At 37.8% G+C, this 24,083-nt stretch overlaps 1 protein-coding gene across 2 annotated transcripts in view; it reads left to right on the top strand.

Annotated features, from left to right (window-relative positions):
* BLNK (B cell linker) overlaps positions 1 to 24,083 on the top strand; it is a 103,629-nt gene that overhangs the window by 74,288 nt on the left and 5,258 nt on the right. For both annotated transcript variants that reach the window (XM_075154768.1, XM_075154769.1), the window contains 18 exons: positions 3,372 to 3,428; positions 5,488 to 5,537; positions 6,477 to 6,517; positions 7,398 to 7,554; positions 8,719 to 8,888; positions 9,351 to 9,432; positions 10,172 to 10,252; positions 11,690 to 11,715; positions 12,281 to 12,309; positions 12,630 to 12,725; positions 13,508 to 13,550; positions 15,952 to 15,976; positions 16,282 to 16,354; positions 16,949 to 16,979; positions 18,045 to 18,087; positions 18,875 to 18,953; positions 19,406 to 19,437; positions 22,340 to 22,419. In XM_075154768.1, the coding sequence (XP_075010869.1) occupies positions 3,372 to 3,428; positions 5,488 to 5,537; positions 6,477 to 6,517; positions 7,398 to 7,554; positions 8,719 to 8,888; positions 9,351 to 9,432; positions 10,172 to 10,252; positions 11,690 to 11,715; positions 12,281 to 12,309; positions 12,630 to 12,725; positions 13,508 to 13,550; positions 15,952 to 15,976; positions 16,282 to 16,354; positions 16,949 to 16,979; positions 18,045 to 18,087; positions 18,875 to 18,953; positions 19,406 to 19,437; positions 22,340 to 22,419 (1,195 nt within the window). The remainder of the gene's footprint in view (positions 1 to 3,371; positions 3,429 to 5,487; positions 5,538 to 6,476; positions 6,518 to 7,397; positions 7,555 to 8,718; positions 8,889 to 9,350; positions 9,433 to 10,171; positions 10,253 to 11,689; positions 11,716 to 12,280; positions 12,310 to 12,629; positions 12,726 to 13,507; positions 13,551 to 15,951; positions 15,977 to 16,281; positions 16,355 to 16,948; positions 16,980 to 18,044; positions 18,088 to 18,874; positions 18,954 to 19,405; positions 19,438 to 22,339; positions 22,420 to 24,083) is intronic.

Below are 24,083 nucleotides of genomic sequence, written 5' to 3'. Positions count from 1 at the left end.
TTTTTGTTTTATTTTAGTAGATGCTTTTTGTACAAAATGCGGTTATCCAGTTGATAACTTGCTCCATTCAGTTATAGGATTATTTTATTAAATGTCAAGGATTTAAACATGACTGAAGCAGGAAAAATTGTATAAAAAAACTGGCTTTATGTAGCACAGATTTGGAATTTGTCTATATGCTGGAAAAAACATCATTTTGGCTCAAATTCAAACCTATTATAAGTAGAAATAATTTTAGAGAAGTCAAATAGCATTCTTGCTTATCCCGAGCCTAAAGTTGTCACACATGCGTACTATAAGCCTCTGCTACTGAAATTGAAAGGATGATCAAATACTTACGAAATACAGTTGACTTAACAAGTACTGGTAATAAAGACACTTCTAAAATCTGGATTGGCTCTTCATTATGCAGAAAAGTAAGAGAAGTTCTTGCATCAAGTGTCTTGCTCTCCAATCTAGTTCATCTGCAGGGTGCAGGTGGAGAGGGGTACATCTACCATCTGTGTGTGTCTTAAAGGTCTGCAGAAAGCAATCTGAACAGTGGTGATAACAGGATAGAAAACTACAGATTGTTTCTTCATTGCTTAAAAGTTCCTGTTGCTTATTCCCCATCCTGACTCAAAATTTTCTGACAGTAAAAATATTGCCTGCTGCAAGCTACCATTCACCTGCTTGCCCTTAATCACATGCAAAACTGTTTACAACACTGGAGTCCCAGCTGCTGTGCAGATCATGATGTCAAAGACAGTTATGTACTCAGGTGTAGAAGCAATAGGTATAGCCAAAGTTGCATAAACAATGAGAGCTGGGGGCATTTTTTCATGTTCACATCCTTGGCAATACAGAACAGGGAAGTAAGAGAGACATCATAGGTTTCACTCTGCAGGATGGTTGCCTATGCTTGAAATGCACTGTAAAGACATAGCACTCATCTGTAAATCATAAGCTTTAAGCCTCTAGGCTTTGTTCAGTGGAACCCTAGCTCCATTGAAGTCGATGCTAAAAGTCATACTGTGTATACAGCAACGTCAGGATTTCACCCTGAAGTTTTGGTACATGCTGACCTACTGCATTGAATAAGAAACTAGAAGTTCAGGTTACTCACCTTGTTGCAATATCACATATCATCAAAATTTCCTTTGCAAAGCCGTCAGAAATCATGCACTTGTAGTTATTCGTCTAACTGCACACAATCCAAACGTGCATTTCTTGAAATCACATTTGCCACGTGTCCTGAAAAATGGAAAGAAAATGCATCTTCGTCTCATCTGCTTTACCCAGCTTTTTAGTTGGGTGTGTTTTTACTTCAGATTTGTCTGGTCCATTTTCCTACACCATTTATAACTTAGGCAGTAACTTCAGGCAGAAAAATGGAATTGTGTCACTAAATGTCCCTTCAACCTGCATAGCTGCAACTAGAAGGCGTTCATGATAAAACCCTTGGCAGAGGGAAAAGTGGTATTTTATGGACTAAACAATAAGAGAAAAGTACTAAAATCAAGCTGTACCACGCTTAGAAAGATAAACCAGGGAAAAGTATAATACCTAATTTTAACTGTATTCTGAAGAAACATGAATTTCAACATGTAGCTGAATAGAATGTTTTGAGTGCCAGGATTTTAATTAATATAACGATATTTCATCAAAGTAAAGATTTAATAAATCACAACTGTATGCCATTTCACTGCCACAGCACATTGTAAAGAAAATGTGCAAAAGAGTAGTAATAATACTTTAAAAAAAAAAGTTTCTAATTATTTTTTTGTACAATCGCGAGGTACTTCCAAAGCTATAACAAACTATTCACTAGGTCATGAGAATACAGCTCAGGAAAAGTTTATCTGTCAGCTGGATTGCACCTGTTTGAAACTCTGAAAAAGTTTTCGGCAAAGTTCAATTAATTTACCTTTTAATCACAAGTGTGATGATCTAGTGCACTTTAGGACTAATACATACTATAAATATTCAACTCAGTAAAGATGTTAATACAATTTTTGTAAAACCTATTAAGTTAAAACTGTTCTGAAGAGGGGAGTGAACTTGTTACAGAATTAACAACAGAAAAAGTGAAAGACTCTTGAAAACAAAGAGTTTTTCGGCACATCTTAAATGCTGGGAGAGTGAGCAGAAACACTACTGAGGTAAGACATCTGTAGGAGAATTAAGTGCTACACGTAAAGGGCTACTACTACTTAACATTTGGCTACTTTTCTGGGTGTAGCCTGTGAAAACAAGTGTGGCTAGAGCAGAAAACCCAGACCTCTGCTGCAGTTTATTTAAAAATTCTCCATTTAGTGCAGGAAAACACAAAAATGTGCTATGAACGCAAAGCATGTGATTAATATTTGCAATTCCTACAGGACTCCTTAGGTGAGAAAAGTTAAGCACATGCCTAAATGCTTTGTTGGATCAACCTCAGCATGCTATAGAGGGGAAATCTCAGAATACATTGTTTTTTAAAATGAAATAGTTTATTCTCCTAAAAGTTGTTGTGAATTTCTGTACATTGCATTCTCTTCTTGTGTGAGCAGCATCTAGACCCCATTTCGTGAAATGTCTCAAATGCTACCTGGTTATTTGTTGAACCTAAAATGTATATAGTAAGATGTGTTATGTTGCTTTTAAAACCTATAAACATAATCTCAAAAATGTACTTTGATTTTATTGAGTCCTTTAGAACTGAAATTTCTCAGGTATATTTCAAAATCTCCAGAAAATTACTTACTTTCTATTAAATTTTAGAAAAATACTATTCCCATTAAAGTAAATGGAAACTTGAATTATTTAATTGAGTTCTATCACAGCTAACACAGAGATACTTCACCACTTGTACCTTAAATCCAAGGCGGAGCAGCACTAGAATATTTAACTTGAAAATTGCATTTGCTATAATTTTATATAACTCTGTTAAAAGATACGTTAGGAAATCATTCTGTCTTCCACTGAAATATGTACGCTCAGTTGGAAGGCATTTGATTCTTTCAGTCTTTTCTCGTTAACTTTAGGGGAACAGGATGGAGTCAATTGTCACTCTGCAAGCATCTATGTGGCTAATTACAACAGAATTTGAAATAGCTAGGTAACAGCTCCTTGGCATAGGGGTTATGTCTTTTGAGCTTGCATTGTGGTTTGCACATTGGGTAAAGTTCTGGCTCTTGCAAAGTGAAGCTCCAACTGACTTCAAAAGAGCCTGGATTTCAGTTCTGGCACTCAGTAAATCATACTAGTACAGTGAGAATTATTTTTTTAAGTGGATTTGAATTTTGTAATAAATAACATATTTGAAGGGATTCTAGCAAATATAGATGTGGCCGTGAACTGTTTCAGCTCTGTGACAGAAACATTATTTCTTTTCTTCTATTGATATTCAGGTTCCAAAATGAACAAGTGGCCTTAATTTGCAAAACTGGGAAAGATACTTGGGATCGGTATGCTATTTCAGAGCTGCACAATGGCATGATAGGCTGCTTGGACACAGACCTCTGTTCTGTGCTTCGTATGCTTTCGTTATAACATATTTACATTTTCTGTCGGGGCCACTGCCAGGATTTACAGGGCCTGGGTCAAAGTGTTGAAGTCTTCCGCTTAGCAGCTTGGAAATGTATAATGTGGCTTAAGTCACGTACTTTACACTGTGACCCAGACAAACTCTTACTATTGCCTTAGTTCCACTATTTTCCAAGTCTCCACCATCTCTGAACAACTCATGATAGACATGTTCCAAAGTACATTAATAGATTTTGGTCTACCCTCCCTAAGACCCGAGATCTGCCCTGGCAGTGGCCCTGGGTTTTTCTTTCTAACGTGCCTGTGCTAACTTGGACAGAAGACAACAGCAGGGCTGTTGAGAATGCTTTTTAATTTACTGTTTGTACACTTCGTTGTCTTATGCTGCAGGAAGTTAAAGACTCGGAGGAGGCAGCTATCCATCATTATTGTTGTTAGTAATGAACAAAGCCAGTAAACACTTCAAAAATAATGTGCCTGGATTGTTTTTGTTTGGTTTTTTGGGTTTTCTTTTTTTTTTTGAGTTTTAGCAGTGCCTGCACCATTTATTCATTGACTCATGCATGTGCACTTTTTTTGTGACTATCTGAATAACAGAATTCCAAGAATTCCAATCAAAAGTAGCCAAAGCATTTCTCAAAACAGATGGGAAAAGTTCGTGCCAGCATGCCACCACTCTAAGTTACATTGGTACCTGAGCAATGACACCTAAGCAGCATGCTCAGGACCTAAATACTGAGTGTCAAATTCCTGTGGTAAAGCAAAATTTGTAGACATCACTATTGCTCAGAGATCACAAGAAAACATTTTAAATTCTTTGTGGATTTTTTTTTTGTAAATAATTTGCTTATTTTTGCAAATGAATTTGTTAGCACTGGTTGAAGAATGAGTGAAGCCATCAATTCAGTGGACAAAGGTTCAGGTCCATGGTGAGGTCCCATCCGTGCTACAGGGAAGCTGTCAGACAATGTTCAAAAGTCACTTTGAAGTCATTTCAATGTAAATTGTGTTAATGTTTTATATGGCTACAAAAAGCAAAGGTGTTTTTTCTCTTCAGATCCATCAGTCTGGCCTCTGATGTCACACATGCACCATTTGTTTTGACTTTAAACCCAAATTCTTCTCATTTTTTACAGGGTAATTAAATAATTGATATATCAACTGACCGTAATTCAGCATCTTCTCTGGACAGCTGCAATTTAGCAAACAGGAGAATACATATATATACATACACACATATATATACATGTAGAACGGGAGTACACGCATATATATGTGTATACACATACATTACATATATGTATACTCCTGTTTGCTAAATATATATATATATATACACACACATACATATACGTATGTATATGTATGGCCACAAAGATCCTTTCAGTATTTCTACAAATTATCTTTTGATTCACTTGGTATTACAAATGCCATTATAACAGTATTTACCAAAAGAGGGGCATAACACCATAAAATAATAGTAAGTCGAAACTGAATCTGGCCCTGAGAGACCTGGTATACATTTAAACATTAATCAGAAAATAAAGTGCATGTAAAATGATAGTTATAAAAATAAGACTGGAGAGTGCTGCACCACTTTCTTATGCCATAGTCTTAGCAAAGTCTCTGTAAGCCTGAACAGATTTTCATCTTCAGATAGATGTGCATTTATCTCTGATCCCTATGTTATCTATTTCTGCATTAGAAATGAAGAGGAGGGTGAGTGGGCAAGGAAGCTGTTCTTTCAAAATATGTTCTTTTAAAAAAAAAAAAAAATCTCAGATTAGATTCTAATTTCTTATCTATTTCTAGCTTTTCAAAGCATTCTCCTGCAGCTATTTGCTAAGCATCTGTGATGGTAATCTGTATTTCTTCAGCTGCAGGTATCTTCTGTTATCAGCTTTTTTATGTGTCTGGCTAATGCTCCCTTCTAGTGAATGTTACTTATTAGATCGTAAATGTAATAATTACTGTTTACAGGCTAAAAAAAAAACCTCCACCAAGTCTACCACAAAGGGATTATGCTTCAGGTAAGGCTGTGTTAATGTAAATGTAAATTTAAACTGCATGTCTGTGTATATTTGATACCTATATGCTTAAGAGTATTTCAGCTATACTTTTCTTTATAATTTGTTTTTAATGAGAGAACAATATACCATTAGCAACAACTCTGAAGGTAGTTCATACCTCTGAAATGAGAGGCAAGCAAAACATGGCAAGTTAATCCAGTATTTACCAGGGTTCTGCATGTAGGCGGCTCAAAAAATGGAGGAGAATTCGCATCCAGTCCTCTCTGCCAGAAATTGTGGAGTGAAAGTAAGTAGGGAAAAAATTGAACAAATGGATCATCAAAGATTCAGAATCTTAATACTATTAACGTGACAATGATGACATCATGAATTATCTTAGAGGTAGAACTATTTTTGGTTATCATACAGCACTGCCCACAAGCTAGTTCATGCCCATTTTTACAAGTTAACAGCTATCTTGTTAAGGAAACAGCGATATGAAAACTGAAGCAAAGAGGACAGAGTTTAGAAGTTATCAGATAATTGTTCCATGATTAACATAAACATTTGTAATCAGTGTGCTGTCTTGGAGCTTTAAAGAAAGTGCAAGGCCCAGAGGTCAGTGATAGATCCGTTATGTAGAAATTGTTACTCCTACTTAAAAATTAGATGCATTAGCAGGACACTCTGGGTAAAGTGCATGCTCTGCTGTTCAGACCCTGTGCAGTTTGCCATTTTCTAATGCTTTTCCAACAGCTCTGAAATAATTTATCAAAACCAAGCAAGCAGGCATTTAATTTACTATTCAGTTCAAACCAGAGGTGTTGCTCTGAACTGTTTAGGAAATTTTGACCACTCTTTTTTTAACTGAATATGATAGATTTTTTTTCAGTTTATACTTAAGATAAACATTTATGTTCACTATTCCATCTCCTTAAATAACTCTCGTGTTTGGTTTAGAACATGCAGACAATGAAGAGGAACAATGGTCAGATGATTTTGTAAGTACATATTTTGGGGTAGTAGGAGGTTACTGTAGCAACAAGTTCAGCACAAGCAATAATAATAAAAGTTTATTTTTTAATCATCTACTTGTGGTTGAACTTAATACTACTGAAATGTTATCTTATTTGTTACATCAGCATTATCTACAAGTAGCCACTGATTTTTAGCTGCCTCAATTTTTTTACATTCAACTTAGAACTACGCTCAGAAGTACTGTCAGTGATAGCCATGGATGCTAAGCTTTTTGGATAAGTAAGCGGATGGCTTCAATTTAAGGGACTTCTCAAACTGAACAGTAATTTCAGAAACCAGTAAGATCTTCTATTTTGGGAAGGGAGGGTGGAGGGGTGAGGAGTGGAAAGCCACTTCTTCCTAAAAATGAAAAATTTCTGGTAAAATTTTAGAGAACACTAGAACAAAGCAAGTCATGGTCATCAGCCGTGTAAAGTAATTGCCATAGTGTACAACCATCAGCCTGAAGTGACTAGTTTCCTTCTGGAGTTAGCTCCCGAGTACCCTTTTAATAGGAAACAGAGAGGAAGTGACAGGACACATCAGGAGTCACAGTTGGAACTAGGAAGGAACTGTCCTGTGAAGCTGTTGGTCGATAATTTGAAGGCTGAACTCTTGGTGTGAAAAGACTCCTTGGAGATAGCAAGGAGACAAGGAGCAGGAAGCTCCTAGGAGGAGCAGAAGGGGAGGCAGAGGGGCCCCTTGTTCAGAGAGGGGGCACTAAAAGGGAGCATAACGTGTCCTTTCAAGGATGCATTCTTGTAATTTAGTTAATTGTAGTCCTGCAAGGATATTTGTGCTGTGCTATGCTATGAAGCCCTAAGTATGTTATGAGATGGGAAATGGGAAGTTCTGTCTTTCTAGGACAGTGACTATGAAAATCCGGATGACCACTCTGACTCTGAGATGTATGTGGTCCCCAGTGAAGAGAATCCTGATGACAGCTATGAGCCACCTCCAAGTGAGCAGGAGAAAAAGAAGATTCCCTCCGCATTCCCTATTTCTAGGGGTGAATACGCAGGTAGTTATGGACTAGTTGGCTATGTCAGCTTGATAATTGCTTATTTATCAGTACCAAAAGAGAAGTGGCCTCAAATGGACTAACCTGTGCTTTCCTCAAGAGTTTGCTTTTAATTCTGACAATCAGGTCTTCAGCTTTCAGGGGTGTGATTTGTGTCCTAGAGACTTTGATAGATATCTACGAACTACAAAATTCAAGCAAAGGTATGGGAGATATCACTAACTTGGCTGCAGATTCATCTGCATAATTTAATGCAGGAATTTGTATTGAAGATTAAGCACATAAGACTAGACAGGTCCCTTCTTAATCTTTTCTGTATCTCAAATCATTATTCCAAAAGCACTAAAACAGAGGACAAAGCAGCCCAAATATTCACTCCACATTGCCCTTCAAGACTGGTACTGAGGAGATTAAATATCCTGAAAAACAGGTCAGGATCAAAATTTTATTTACATCAGTTCAGCATAAAGGCATTTTTTTTTCCTGTTTTGATTCTTTTCAACCATGGGCAGATTGCACTGAAATGAATGAAAGTTAGCTTCAGTTAGATGAAGATTTGGACCATGGGGAAAAGAAACATTGGCATGATGCCTGCTTTCATTTTTGTATGATACAAGACTGTTACTGATTATAGAATAATCATCAAAGTGCTAAAACACCACATATGTTCTCATAGAAGTTTATCAGCACTTCACTTACGTGTTCTTTGAAAAGGGGAGGAATTTTTAAAATGACACCCCAGAGGTCCTGGCATAATTTGTGTTTTAGTCCCACCCTTTACACTGTAACAGTTGTTTTTCTCATATGTCAGCTATGTTCTTTCTCACTTCCTATCACCAAAGTTCATACTGGCACAGGACATACTAACTAATGGACTATACCACCCAGCCACTACCTTTTCTCCAAGGAGTGAAACAGTGGTTCATATCAGTCAGTGTCTAGGCACCCTCTGCAGCCTGATACAGAGTCTAGGTTGCTACCTTGAGGGATGAAATAGGATCGGTTTGCACACAAGTCTCAACATCAGGACCAGCATACACTCAGGTCTCCCTTTTGACCTGAGCTGCGGCCACAGTAAGGACCTGTTTGCACAGGTAGTGGAAGACGGTCCAGAGGCTAATGTGTAATTTTTACATCAATTGTTGTTTTCTTCCATATTAAAAGACAATCGCACCAGTCACCAGCAGCTTCCTCCCATCAACAAATCTCTCCCAAGTACGCCCAGTCCAGCCATGTCCAGACCAAAGAAACCATCCATGCCATCCCTGCCTTTGCCATCTCCTGCTGCAAAACCAAAAGTACCACCGAAGCCTAAGGAGTGTAGTGATGATGAGGTAATGTTTATAGATGTACTTGTTTTGACAGTTTAAATGACTGATGACCCCGCACCGGTCACAAGATGGACTACACAGCAATGCCATGGCCTGGTCTCTTTCTTAGCTTCTGTGGTACAAATCATTTTGTACATCACAAGCAGTGACCTACAAGTACCGTGCTGATTCCTAGGGGATATCTGCCTACTTCAGGAGGCTCTTTAGGCCACAGAATAGTTTCTGCTGATCCATAACAAGCTGCAGGCAATGGGGAGAGTGCAACCTCAAAGGCTACCCCAGGACCAAAGGGAAGGGAGGGCTTTCAGTCTTGGAGAATCCCATCTACATAGGATGATAAATGTCTGCTATAGCAGTCACTGTGAAATAGCAACTATTATAAAGTGCTGCCAGGGCTTCAATCCCAACAGTTTGTTGTTATGATGGAGGTTTAACTGGTAGATTTTTGTCCTGCATTTCTCATAGGATAATTACATTGTGCCAGTGGACAATGACGACGATAACTATATTGAACCCACAGAAAGCAGCATGTCACTACCTACAAGATGTGAGTTTTAGTCATTTAAGCTAATAATTATTGCCTTGTTAGGAACAGCAGTGGAAAAAATGGATCAAATTAATGTCTATTTCTAGGGTTCAAATAGTGGAGATGCAGCTATTAAAGAGAACGCAGCCTGCAAAAGGCAATTGGCTCCTTTTGGCCCATGACAAGGCCAAGGAAAATTATTTTTAACTTTATTGGAAGCCATGTTTAATTCCTGCTTCTCTCACTCAGCTGTTTCAAAGTCCAGCCCTTGATACAACCAGGAAGCTTTTCATCGTATGTGGATCTCCCTCGTCATCCAAGGGAGCCCTCCTGTTTGCTGAAGTGCCTCAGGAGAAGAACAAGCCTTTTTAGATTTTCAGTAAATGAAGTCAGACCTTGATTCATTTTTTTTACCTCACTATTTGAAGTATATTTAGCTGGAGAGTGAAATTATTACAGTTCAAAGGTGAAAAGTAAACAGAGAAGAGTATGTAGTTCTGCTCTCTGACACTACTGACAGTATCAAACCTATTCAGCAAGGCACGAACACTGAATAATGTTTCCCTTTTAAAATGAGAGCTGCTTTCTGCCTCAGTTGATTTGTTCAAGGTCACACAAAAAGGCTATCATTTGGACCTACTTAATATTTATTCTTACTGTATGAATGTTACATTGTTAGTTTTTTAATACATGTGTGTATATACATAAAAATGTGTGTGCATTCACATGCACAAGTATATATGTATATGTTGATTTTTAGCTCCTGTGAACAGATTTATGAAGACAACAAAATCAGCCCTGCCTACTTCTCCAAAGCCTTCTCTTAATTCTGATGTGCAAGGTACGTAGAGTTTGTATCACTATTAAAATAAAATAATCTAAGACTGAGGAATATAAAATCATGCTTGATGTATTCACGATACAAACCATATGACATACTTCAGTAAAACAAAAATATGTTCCCCTTTAGGTTTTTCTATGTTGTAGTAGTTGTTTTGCCTAGCTTGAATAGTAAATCTGTTTTAAGCATGAATAAAGATAGAACAAGTCATTTGCCCCAAACCAATTTATTTTTAGTTTTTTGCCCTAGCGGAGGACGCAAATGGATCAATACAGCAAAAACAATTGTAGGACTTAGTATGTTAGTAATCCCATTTCACTATAGGAATCAAGACTCAATACTTTAAAACCACATCAAGATTCAACCTTAAAAAGTATTGCATATAGGCTGATGTTTTGCATGTCCTGTGATAACAGTGTTCTATAAAGAGCAATTTATTTGGAAAAAGAAACAAAACCAGAAGCAAATAAGAAGAATCATATTGGCTTTTGTAAGTGCAGATATACTTGCTTAATCTTTCTTAGCTGTGCTAACTCCAAGTTGTTTTGCATCCTTGTCATGTCATTAATTGCTTGGAATGTAACTGATCACAGTTCTTTAAAAGTCTTTGCATATTCATTAGCAATGTGTTTACCTTTCAAGTCGTAAACTACAAGAGTTTTTTCTTTGAATGGCTTAAGATTTTGTGACTTACTTTTCAGACATTTTAAAATGCCCTTTTCAATTTTAGCCTTTCTGTAAATCGGTGTCAAGCAACAACCAGCTCCTGACAGATGTTACTAAAAAAAATAAAACATCTCCCCCTGGTGGGAACTCGGACATTTTTCAGCACAATAAAAGCAATGAAGCCTGACACGAAATTTGTTGAAATATAATTCAATTTTCACTGAAGAAACTGGGCATAGATAAGGATGCTGGTGGTTTTGGCTCTTAGTATCTGTGAATTAAAATACGCCTGTGGGATAGAGCTCAGGGATAGACAGTGGCCATGCAAATGGACCAGCTGGTATTTATGATTCACCTGATCCCTTCCTCCCTGAGAGTCAAGGAAAGGCTAAATGCTACCACTGGTGGGATAACACATCTTTTCCAAACTGTCCCAGGTTTGCACAACACAAGCATTCATCTTGTTTTGGGGGGGGGGGGGGAAGTAAAAAGAAAAAACAACCAAAAAAAGGTTGTGGGGTAGGGGGAAGGTTCATTAATACAATGACTGTTTATCAGATTTCCTGGGACTTTTCCTGAAGTTCCCACTGGAAGACCAGGGGTGTAGCTACCCCAGGGTTTTGGAGGCAGAATCAAGCTCTGAGCAGAGTCTCTAAGTTATTTTTCCAGAAGCAGAAGTACAATTGATACAAATTCTGATCGGTTTTTCTGGTAACACGCAGTTTGTTTTTGCTAACCTAAAGAACATGTTTTTTCCTCCCTGTCCTACAGAAGTCTACGAGGTTCCTGAAGAAGAGGTAAGGCCTTTCTAGTTTATGACTTGCATTGCCTTCAGGCAGGGCACAAATGTGATTGTAAAAAAAGACAATCAGCCTTTCAAAGGGGAAAAATGGGAACAAATCTCTGTCTGCACTTAAAACTTTCTGACACTTCCTTCACAGAAAAGCTGGCAAACCCATTCAAAAGGTCTGCAGAACAGAGTAAATGGGAAGGGGCTGAAGTTTCCCAGTCCTACGTGATAGTGATCCGGTCTGCGAAGCAGCAGCCTAAGGGAGTGCTTTTCAGAAGCAGAACTGCAACAAAGGAGCAGTGACAGTTTTGACACAGTAATTTTCTTCCCACTTTCTGGTACTGATATGACATATGGCTAAAGCAATGTGCTCAAGGCTTCATAGATTTACTGGTGGTGAATTCTTGCCTCTCCCATCCTAGTGCACATTACCAGGCAGAGTTCTACTAGAAATCTATACCACAACACAGAAGTATCACAGTATCACTGCTGTGATAGCATAAATAGGATCATACAAGTGTATTTTATGAAATCAAAAGTGACCAAATAATTCAGTGCATTTTCTTTTACAGGAAAAACCATCACCACCACCAGTAACCAGGTAACCCATTGCTATGAATGTTTGTGCATTATTTAAAACTTGTCAGAAAATATGTTTTCTCATCTAGATACTATATGTTTGATAATTCTCTCTCTAGAAGATATACATATAGTAATTCTCTCTCTTTAGATTATCTACACAAAGACTGCCATCCATTTCTACATTAATTTCAATAACCCAAACATAACACATTAAAAAGAAATACCTCTTAAGGATACTTTTTAGAATTTTTGGGGGGTAAGGGAGGAGAAAGAGAGTTTGCCTGTGTATTCACTGTTGTAAATATAATTTTCCTTTCTTAATTCACGTTTTATTACTAGGTTCACTAAGCCACTTCCGTCTATGCCTGCTCATAATACAGAGCACTCCCACATGCACAACATGACCAGAGAGTCCCCTAAGCTGGATATTTCCAGGTAAGTCAACAGCAGCTTATATCAATAGGAAATATTAGCAGAGACAAAATTTTCTCCTGTCTATTGTGTAGCCTTCAGACAATAAGCAATTGTCAGGACACACAAATAGCTAGGGATGTTGGGACATGGTAAGAATGAAAGTTCTCGTTTCCTTGCAAACTTCTGTATTCAAGCCAGTTTGCCAAATGGGTACTATTTTCTTGAATATCCTTTTGGGGATCCAATGCAGAGGTAAAACACCTCTGCAAGCCAGTTTAAAGTCCTATTACCCATCTCTGCACCCTTGCAAACGAGATATTTTTGCAGGGGATGGGGCACAGGATTGCTTGTAAAGAAGCTGGATACAGTAAATCCATGATTTATATTCCAAGTCTCTGGAATATAGGCAAAAAGAGGCAAAAGAAACTTCAGCATGCAGCCTATTTCACTCCTGGGTCCTCAGAAGTGTAGGAAGTTGCTTCATAACCACTGTCTCACCTCTAGGACATCACTCTACAAAATAGGCCATATGCCCCAGGAAGAGCAGGTGGCATCCACAACGTTGTGTTACGGGGTTTGGTGAGGTCCCGTGCACAGGGGAGCTAAGGTCCAGGACAGAAGCTCTTCTAGAATAGTTCCACACTAAAGGCACAGCATCACCACAACCACTGCAGCAGTGCATAGCTGCAATTAAATCCATTTACTGCCCACCTCCTCCTCTCTAGATCTTGAAATGTGTATCTGAGCCAAGCCATTAAACAGGTAAATGTTACTCAACTTAACTTATTGTGTATGTTTTCCAGAAATATTTTGCCTCTTCCCAGAAATCGTCTTCATCCAAAAGCAGTGAGTAATTAATGTGCCACTATAAAAGAATGTGTTAAACTTAGGCTGTTCTGTGTTTTATATATATACATAGAGATGGATGGATGCGTTTTATTATCTGGATTAAATAACAGAAACAGTTAACTCTGAATGTCAGATTGATCTCATATTGTAATTGTGGCTATTAATCTTTTGGACAAAAGAGGTACATTGGACATCTGTATTGATCCAAGAAAAATTTCCAACGTTTTAAGGGATATATGTCTCAGTCCACAAAAATAATTTCTAAAATTATACATGTTGAACTAAAAAAATACATGTTGAACTCCAGAAACTTCACTTTCAGTAGCAATGGCCATTTTGCCCAATCTGAAGTACCTTCCTTGAGCCTCATTCCTTTCAGATGATGAATGATTAATACTTTCTGAAAATGGAATCCTTCTAAAATGTCAGACTGGGTAGTCTGAGTAACCAGTATCACTAGAAAATGCAGTCTGTGAAGGAGTAATTACAAGCTTTATGTTCCTAAGGCTGTGTTTAAGTCATTCCTCTTCTTCCTCTACTCTTGTCCCCAGTCTGTCCCTTCCACTGTGCTGGAACAAAGGTTTTCTGAAGCAAACTACTTGGAAACTTGTCAAACTGCAGCAAATGGGCAAAAGCAAATGCATAAAAGGTTCTTTTTCAGCCAGATTAGTTCCATAAATCGTTCTGCACCATAGCTCTACTAACAGTTGTGCCAGCACAAGAGAGGGTGCACATGAGGAGCAAACTACCAAGAAACAGGGTGGCAGTAACTGCATCAGCATCTGTGCCAAAAGCTATGTGCACCAACCTCTGTCCCAGCCCTGTGCTCTAAATTGTGCTTAAGAAATGATCAGTCTACCAATAACTACATAGAGAAATTAGACGCTTAAAACTAGGAATCTGGGGTCATACCATAGCATTAGATGCTACGGTAACATAATGCAGATGGTATAAGAACATCTTATAGTCTTACTTTCAATCCTTAAATTTCTAGATATACCAAGTATTGGGGGGGGGGGGGATTGCACACCTCTACATACAGCAGCAGCAGCATTTTTAGTTTCCCATCCACCTCATCACAACGTTCTTTCAATTTATATCTGTATCCTGTAAGATGCTGAACAATTCCTGAGTGGTGCCAAGTCCAGGATTTCTCTTTTATGAAATGGTTTGACTTCTCAGCTTTTCTTACCAATATAAGATCAGAAAAAAAATCCTTCTGAAGGGAGAATGTTGGACAGAAATTTCACTCTCCGATCAGCACTAACATGAATACTGCTTCAGGACATACTTGAGTGCCATATTGCAGCTGAAACCTCTCCATTAATTCATTCTCAGAGCTTACCTCTACGATGGATAGAATCAAGAGAGACTATGACTGGGGCCACACACTGAATTAGTTACAGCACCAAGGATGGAGCTCCCAAAAAAACACTCAGCTGTACAATGGGTGTATTCAGCTCCTGGGTACTTTCAGCTACCCAGTTTGGCACAAGAGTCAGCCTAGGAAAGAATTACCCAGTGCCATCTAAATTTTTGGGTCTTTGCTTGTTGTGTAAGTGGCCGGCCCTTAAAGTTTTGAAGAAGAACATGGTAATGAGCATCATGTTTGTCCAGTGCTGCCTTTCCATCCCTGACTATGCACACTGACAAAGCAAAACAATAACTGAAACATCTGTTAACTGCTCCCATTCAATCCATTCTCAACGCTAACCAGCGCTGATCATGCTAACAGAACTGTAACCCTTGTTCCTCCCAAAGGCCTGGGCTGACTGGGAGAAAAATTGCTCCACATCTCACTCCTTCAACCATTGGATTATGGATTACACCTCCCCAACCAGAGAACGGATGCATTTGTAACCAAGATTAGTGAAAAGTCATTAACGTAGTGGATGGAGATGGACAAATTAAAAACTGGTGCCTCTTTGAAAAGTACTTATCATATGGAAGTCTGATTCCCTAAAAGACAAAAAGTGGGAGCCAAAAGAAAGCATCTCCAAAAGACGCTGGGAAAGACAATCTACTCGGTATCCTCTGTTCAGTGGAAAATGTGTTCTTAATATATGCAAATCTGCTGCAAAATTTCTGCTTCCCAGCTCAGAAACGAAACATGAACCAAAAGGTCTTGCTGCAAAATTCAGGGCCAATTTCCCCAATATTACAAGAAATCCCAAGGTTATTAGAATGTTCAAAATGAGATTGATGTTTGCTAAAATTTTTCAAATGCTGTAATAAAAGCTGATGAAAAGTATTCTGGATATTTTATGCATTTTGTACAAATATATCTTTAAACATTACTATAGATTACTGAAACCAGATTATTTATGCACTTCCCATTTAATAATAATTCCTTTTTTTAATTGCTTCTCATCAAATCTAACATATTTTTCCATTACAGGACCATGAAGCAAATAATGATGAAAGTAAGTATTCTGTACAGAAAACATGGCAATATGAGCAGAATTTGTTGTCTATATGTCACGGGTGACCTTAATATAGCATGTAGTGCAGTGTGTCAGTGTAAATTTTATCTGTAACAGTCAGCAATAAGCAAGAAATGGTACTGAACTGTTTTCTAGTATAATCAGAGTGAAAACACGTCAAGACAAAAATTAAAGTAAAAAATATCCATTAGTTTTATTACATTTTCACTGAAATGGTAGTGAGGAAAACCCTCGGTTCAGATACAGCTAATATTGCACACTAAATATGTCATTTGCATCTCTAGATCATAGTTTCAATAACACACAAGAATCCAGATTTCCCACTGGAGCAGCGCCATCTCCGTTACCAAGGGGCCTGTGAGTAAAAAAAAAAAAAAAACTACTTCTTTGATAGGGATGGGGTTAATTACTAGGGGTATTAGGGGCTAACTCCTATCCTTGCCTATGGCAATCAGAATTCAGGAGTAATTTTTATTGCTGTTCATGAAAGATATCCTGACTAGGTAAAAGCAAGCTATTCTTTCATTATTTCTGGAGGAATACTGCTTGCATGCCAGTGCCACTGCCCTTCACTGCCTGCCACTGATGGGAGATGCTGGCTGGCATGCTTAATTTAGTCACATACTGCAGCAATAGCATATGCATGCCTATAAATGCAGAAAGTTGCGTTTTTCACTAAAACTCTTCTGCCCCACCCAGGTTGTCATCTTAAGCATCAGACAGTGTAGCTTCCTTGCTACCTTGTACCTTTCCTGATTACCCACATTACATCTGATACCCTTATTCTTTTTTTATTCTTTGTTTTTTTCTAACTGCTACAGCTATCCAATAAGGAGATGCTTCCCATCCAAAGAAATATCTTTGGAATCAATGAACCTCATGCTTAGTGGCTAAATGAATTAATTTATCTGCTAAGTAAACATACTCTTTTTTTTTTCCTCCAATCTGCAGAAAGAAATCTTCTAATGCAGTAAATTCACCAGTAAGTTGACTTGTAATTGCATAATCAAACGATAATTTTACAGGTGGTTTTTAATTTATTGTAAAACTTAATTTCATAATGAGTTTGGGTACAACATAAATACACAAAAAGAATAGGGGAAAAAGTTATAAAGAAAGGAAATACTTGGGTGCAGTTATATGAATTAAGCAATGAGAAAGCTCAACTAGAAAAATATTTTGATTAAAGGGACATTTAGATTCAATACTCTAGGATGTAACAATAAACACAGTGCAAGAACTGAATAAAATGAGAAATAAATGGGAACACAGGCCATTCAGAAGTATTCCCTGAAATATACAGGGCTGAATATGGGGAATATGGATTTACTGTAAGAGTGATAGCTCCAGAAAGATGCGGGATTTTACCAGAATTTGTTAGAGGTTTTTCAGTAAGTATTTTGTCACTAGAAAAATATCCCAAAACTTCTTGTGGGAGAAAGTGAGAGAACTGGTTGAAATTTTCAAAGAAATTCATTTGAAAAATGTTTCAAAACTGACAGTTTATTATCATTGTTTCAAAATGAAAAAAAAATAATTGAAACTGGAAGGTTGGGCAAGTTTTTACTGTGAGCTAAATTGACAGTTTAACTTTCAGTAAACAGAAATGTGTTCAGACATCTGTGAACACAGCTTGACAAAGGTGAAAATATTCAAATTTTAATTCACAAGTATTTAGGATGGACTCTTCATTTTTGGACTTGAGATAAGAACAAACCTTTTTTTTACATCATAAACTTACTGATGGGAGGTTAAAAAAAAAAAAAAAAAAGAAAACCACAAAAGCACACATTTCTAGATTTTACTTTTGTCCATCTATTTATACACACAAACTGGGATTCTTTCCAAATCTACTTCGCAAAATCCCAAGTTTCAAGGTCATACAACTAGAGGCTTCTCACAGAATGGCCACGTCCCTACCTCCTTATCCCTCCAGGATGCTGTCAATTCTAAATGTAAACTAGGTCACAAAAAGTATAAAAAGATAAACATTTGCTGTACAAGTGACATGCCATTTAATATTTGGTTTCCTTCTGTTTTATTGCAGAAACCATGTTTACCTTCCAGAGAGACCTTAACTGCAAATGAAGGTAAATAATCTCCACTACTGTGAAAAAGTTGACATTTATCAGAATTTAATTTTCTTTTTATTAAAAACATGAAACAAACAACACCACACCCAATTTATTCTAGGTTTTTGAGGGGGGTTTGGTTTTAACATTTTCGAACTGGATCTGACCAGCCTTAGTTGCACTGAATATCATTGTTCTCTAAAAGCAGTCATAGTAAAACTATTGAGGTTACTGGCAGAGTTACGTACGACATAATGGACCAGCAATGCGCCGTATAGTCCTCAAAGTGGAGAAGGGGGAAGGGAGGCAAAGCGCGAGCGCATCATTGTGAACTCAGCAAGAACCACCTCACGCGGAGCCGACTCCTGGCAAGAGCCTGTCCCTCGCACAGGCAGAAAATGCGTCTCGCCTCTGTGCAAGGCGGCAGCTCCTCCAGGCAAAAACTCAGCAGGAGCTGCTGTCTAACACAGGGTAAGATGCAGCCAGCCAGCCGCACCTCCTCCGGCTGAGCTCTTGCAGGCAGCCTGCCCCAGCGTCCTCCCCCGTGTCACACAGCTCGCCTCTCAGAAGGCAAGTCCCCCACTGAGCTCCTGCAGGCATTCACAGGGCAGCTATTTGCTTAGAAATTTGGTGGTATGCCACTAGTTAATAAAGAAAGCAGCAGGATGGCAAGCTGCCATGTAAGGAAAAACCCCAAAAGTTATAATAATAAAAGAAACCTCCTTCAACTACTGGGACTCTCTTATCTGGGACAATATATTTCTGAAGAAATCCTGACTCTACAATTTGTTTTCCCAAACTACAGAAAAACCTACAGCAGCAGAACGACGACGAGGTTCCAGCCAAGAGCTTCCGCTTCCACCCCTTCCAAGTGGTGCCCAAAAGTAAAATCCCTTTTCATCATCTTTTGAATATTTCAGTGCACCAGCTCCTACTGCTTAGTCTGAACACAGCTGTAAGAAGTGCAAAGGGGAGCACTGTTTTCTCTGTAGCCTTCTGTTGCTTTTTGAAAGTCATGTTTCTTGAAGCCTCACAGTAGCAAAAAATAAAACATGGCAAATGCATCCAAATACTATAACCACCACCAAAAAGCATGGGACGAAATAATCTCTAATTAGGTGATGGAGATTTAAATGAGCTGTTTAAATTCCTAATTGTCAGTACTAGTGGGATATGATTTTTGTAAATACCTGTATCTGGCCCTTATTTCTCAATGGACAAATGGGTGAGATGGAACACATTCTACCACTGCATGCTTCAAATACACAATTTTAATATTTTCAGAACTGGGTAGATCTCCTCAGACCTTTCTGTAATCTCTTGATATTTATTTCAGGCCTTTGCTCCAAAAGTCGTCAATTCTGCCAAGTAAGTATAATTCAGATTTTGAATTAATATGTGATGAACTTGTAATTTCAAATTAATCTTTGAATTAAGATTATTTCAAGATGCCATGTTTGGAATTAACATTTGTCTCTGTAATGCATACAAAGAGGAGATCAAGTATCCAGGGGGGCTTAGCTCAGCTAGTAAAATTAAGGGAGTATGTCAGGGTTACTGTATGAATCAATGGAAATTAGGTGCTTCATTCCCATTTGTGACTACTGGAAATTTCTACCAAAGGCAGTTTGGGTCAGTTCCCATCATAATAAAGATTCCATCAATCTTCCTTGCCACAGAAGAACCCTAAATATGACATTTCTGGGCTGTTCCAGGCTTCTGTTGCCTAGAAGCCAGACATTATTATTGCATCCAGCAATTTATTCTTTCTCTACAGGGGAAAAAAAAGAAGGTATTTTTATAATGGCAAACGCTAAAGCTCTTCTGTAAGTAATACTTTCAAAGAGGCACTTTGTTTCAGTTCACAGTTAAAAACAAATTAGGTAACATGCATATGAAATCTCTTTGCACAGAAGTGTAGATTGGATCTAACATTTTTCTAGTCTCTTGCTAGCAGACACTTGTCTGACCTTCCTACAAGCCCTTTTCTGCACATATTTCAGTCTGAACATATCTTTCACACTGTAAATGGATGATGAGAATTGCACATAGAAATCTGCATGTGGTGTAGCTTAAACTTACATGCTGTTATTAGTACTTCTTTCTATTTCCTGGAAATGTTTGCTTGATATATGTTGCAATTACATCTCCTATGCTATGGAAGTATAATAATGGTTCATATTCATGCAATAGACTCATGCTCTCAAGTTTGTCTGCTCCTGTCGCACAACTGATGTGCTTCAACTTGTAGCATAAATTCTTATTAAACCCTGAAATGTAACGATTCTTCAAGGTCATCTGGCGCTAAATGATGCTCTGATTAGTAAATTTTCTTTAACACACTCTTATTCTGTGTCAGGTCCAGTGAGAACTTAATCACATATACAATTGGTCCCAAACATTAATGTCCCTTCAGCATAACCTGCCATTTCTTCCCTGTCACCATACAAGCCTAGTATAGGCTTCATCTTCTTCATAAAAAGTACTAATTTCCCATATGGCACAGTGTCAAATGCTCTACTGAAGTCCAGAGTAAGTACAGTACCATACTCCCTCTTTGTAGAACTCTTATTTTATGAAACAGCTATAACATTTTATCTACTTGGCAAAAAGGCCTGTAGTTGCTCAGGTCACTTTTTCCACTTTAAGTATAGCAATTATGTTTGGTATTCTTTAACACCACCCTGACTTGAAATTTATTTAAAATAATTGTTACCAGCCCTGTAATTTCATGTGCCAGGGATATCTTTTCTGGGATAAAGATTATCTGGGCCCACCAATTCAAATGTACTAAGCTATTTGAGTTTTGCTTCCAATTTGGTTGTGGAAACTTCCGTTTCTGTACCAGAACTACTGTTGGTTTAGTACCTAGATTATCCTTAAAATCAATAAAATTCTTACTGCAGACAGCCCCATTTCTCTTTCCTTTTTACACAGATAAGGAATCTCTTATTACTTATTTTAATCTCCTTTTGTAAAGTCTAATTCAGGCTGACTTCTGGCAGTTCTTACTTTATTCATACAATGTACTTTTCATCTGTAGCTTTTGCAGCTGGTCAGTCAAAATTTGACAGAAAAAACAAAATTCTTAATATTGAATAGCCTTCCTCAGGTGATTACTCATTCATTGAGAGCTGGAACTGCTCCTTACAATGTCTCCCCTGTACTTGGAATGCAGCTCCCAGGCAGTTGCATCTTTACTACAAAAGAAGTTCTAAACCTACTTCATGCATATGTCTTTGAGCTCTCCAGTCCAATTGAATTTTTTAATTCTGAGTCACTGTATGACCTCCACTGTACGACATTCTTACTGCTTTCTGAAACCAAAATCTAAATCAGAATTATATTAGTGAAGATTTGATAAAGCAGTCTGCAAAGTATCATGTCCAGGAATAGGTGAGGGCTAACAATCCTAGTAGCATTTTTTTCTCCAATAAGTAAAACAAACAGGAAATAAAACCTCCCATAATAACAGAATAAGTAACGCTCAACTTTCTACAATCATCTTCTCTAGTATAATGATATTGATCTGTACCCAACTCTGATCACAAGTATCATAGACACCTATACTATTTTTGACCAAGGTTCTGTTTTACCAGAAAACAATTATTTATACTTATTTCCCATATTTCTATCATATCACTACTATGTAACTCTACTTAGCCATTTCCCTTGTAATTTCTTAAACTCTTCGACATCCGTATTTCAGCCCTAATAGCTATTTTCTCCTATGCTTTGTTATTACAATTATAATTAAGTTTCATAATCTTTCCTACTAGTTCTGCTTCTTTATTTAGCTGCCTAGACTTCTTGCAAACATATAGAAACACTTCAGTCAGACTAAATTAGTGAAAAATTATCTCTGAGCTACATTTGTTTTCCTGACTCCCTCACCTGTATGACTGCTTCTCACACTTGGCTGAGTGCGTTTTGCCTTGCGTTCCTGCATTTTCTTTATCTATTGCTACATTGATTCACTTAAGTGCTGGTGGGGGCTTTTCTTGCATTTTAAATCAAGCTCTGGCTAACCAAGTTGCTAACCAAACTGCTATTAACAAACTGTTTCTCTCTTTATAAGCAAGGCTCCTCTTCTAAGCAGGCGAGTGTCCCAGGCACTTATATAAGGCCCATCCATTTGCAGTAGATAGCTCTCCTGATACCAAAGGTCAAGCATTTCCAGATCTTCCAAAGTCCTTGCAACAAATCAATTTCTTACAGCATAACAAACATACTTTGAAAACTTATACATATTGTTCTTTCTCTTTTCTAGAAGTGCCAGAAGCTGCAAACCGTTCTCTGGGTACTTCCCCTCACAGCAGCATTTCATCTATTTCAAGTACTGCAGACCAGGTATAACATTAGCTAAATCCACATTACAGAAATCTTCTTATCCTTTACTTAAAGTAGTATTTCCGCCCCTACCCCCTTTCTAAATAAAAATCATACACCTTTTGTGGAGGGCATCCATGTCCCCTTTTGTAGTGAAGATTTTCTGTAGCACAAATAATCTGAATGTCAGCTTTCATACAAAAAAATGCTTAGAACCTATAGCATAGGAGAGCTTTAAGAAACTGTAGAAAAATATATAAATAGCATTATACCAAACCCTGGCACTCTACCAGTCACTTTAATCAAAACCCAAAAAAGCTTTTTATTTTCAGGTCTTCCTGACTCCCCAGTTCATAATAATTCGACATCATTTGAAACAAGGAAATCTGTGGTGATGTACTTAAGTCTAGTCTTTGATACAGATGCCTATAAAGAGTTAATTGCCTACTTTTTTCTAACTTATAGCCGTACATACTGTGTCCGGAAAAAAAATAATGTGCACCAAACAGACGATACAATGAAGCCATCTGCAGCTATTAGCATTAGCCTGCACTGACGTGATGTGCTAAGAAATCCCAGAAATTTGTAGGAGGAAACAGGGATGCTCTGTTGACTGGTCCAACACAGCAGGATGCAGAGGGTAGAATCACTTTTATGAACATTGCCCTACTTATTGCAGTTTGGGATGTCAGCAAAGTTTTAAGAACCAAGAAGAAAGTCACTGCTCCCCCTCTCGAAGGACGCTGTGATGCCTCCCCCTACATGATTTAGTCTCTCCCAAGTTTTACTCCCTTCTGTTTCTTTAAGCAGACCTCTTCTCATTACAGTTAATGCTGTCAGTTTTACGACCAATTCTTTTTTCTGTGTTTCATTGCAACATTAAGCTTTGAATAATCTAAGCAAATGCAAAGTTATTTTCATTTCAGTGCTATTCCCCTTACTCTTATTTTGGATGAAGGGAGACTACAAAATGCAGGAAGCCATACTACTTAGCCTAGTAGTCACAAACAAGGTAAAAATAGTTCTGTTGAGTGCAAAACAAAGGCTCTACAAAGGCTCTATTACACAGAGCCAATAACATTTAATGTTCTAAAGCCTGACATGACAAAGATAATACAACAGTGAAGAACACAAAGGACTTGAAGTTCTGGAAAAACTTTAACAGTATGTCATACTGGATATTTATTATAAAAATTGCTTTCAAATAAACAATCCAGCAGACACTAAATAAACAGCTTGTAGCAATTACATTTGCAGCTTTTATGTAACAGGCATGGGCAAAAACAGAGCTTAATAAAACATCCATTTTGTTTTTTTAAAAAAAAAAATTTAACTTACTGTTATTTTCCCACCAATTATGTACAGTGGTATCATTTGCTGTAGCATTCTGCACAATACAGGTGCTCGCAGACATGATTCAGGCCCATAAGGTTCATTATTTGTTTGGTTCCCATCCAAACTTTGGCAGCAGCTCTCTGCTTCCAGATTATAGGCCACAGGCAGTGCTAGAAGAAAGGACTAGGGGCAGTTGATTGCTTGTTCTGTTGAACAAAGATTGGTTTACTGCTAAGTGGCTGAGTACCTTGCATACTTGCAATTCCTCTCTTCCTATCTTTCCAATGAATAGTGTGACTGGAGAAATACATGGAAGAACTTTGGAGGTAAAGTTTTATGTTATGGCTTGA

This window comes from Calonectris borealis, chromosome 7 (assembly GCF_964195595.1).
Source record: "Calonectris borealis chromosome 7, bCalBor7.hap1.2, whole genome shotgun sequence".
Taxonomy (NCBI): Eukaryota; Metazoa; Chordata; class Aves; order Procellariiformes; family Procellariidae; genus Calonectris; species Calonectris borealis.
The sequence above is the reverse complement of the archived record's forward strand: the minus strand, read 5'-3'. Positions and strand labels throughout refer to the sequence as shown.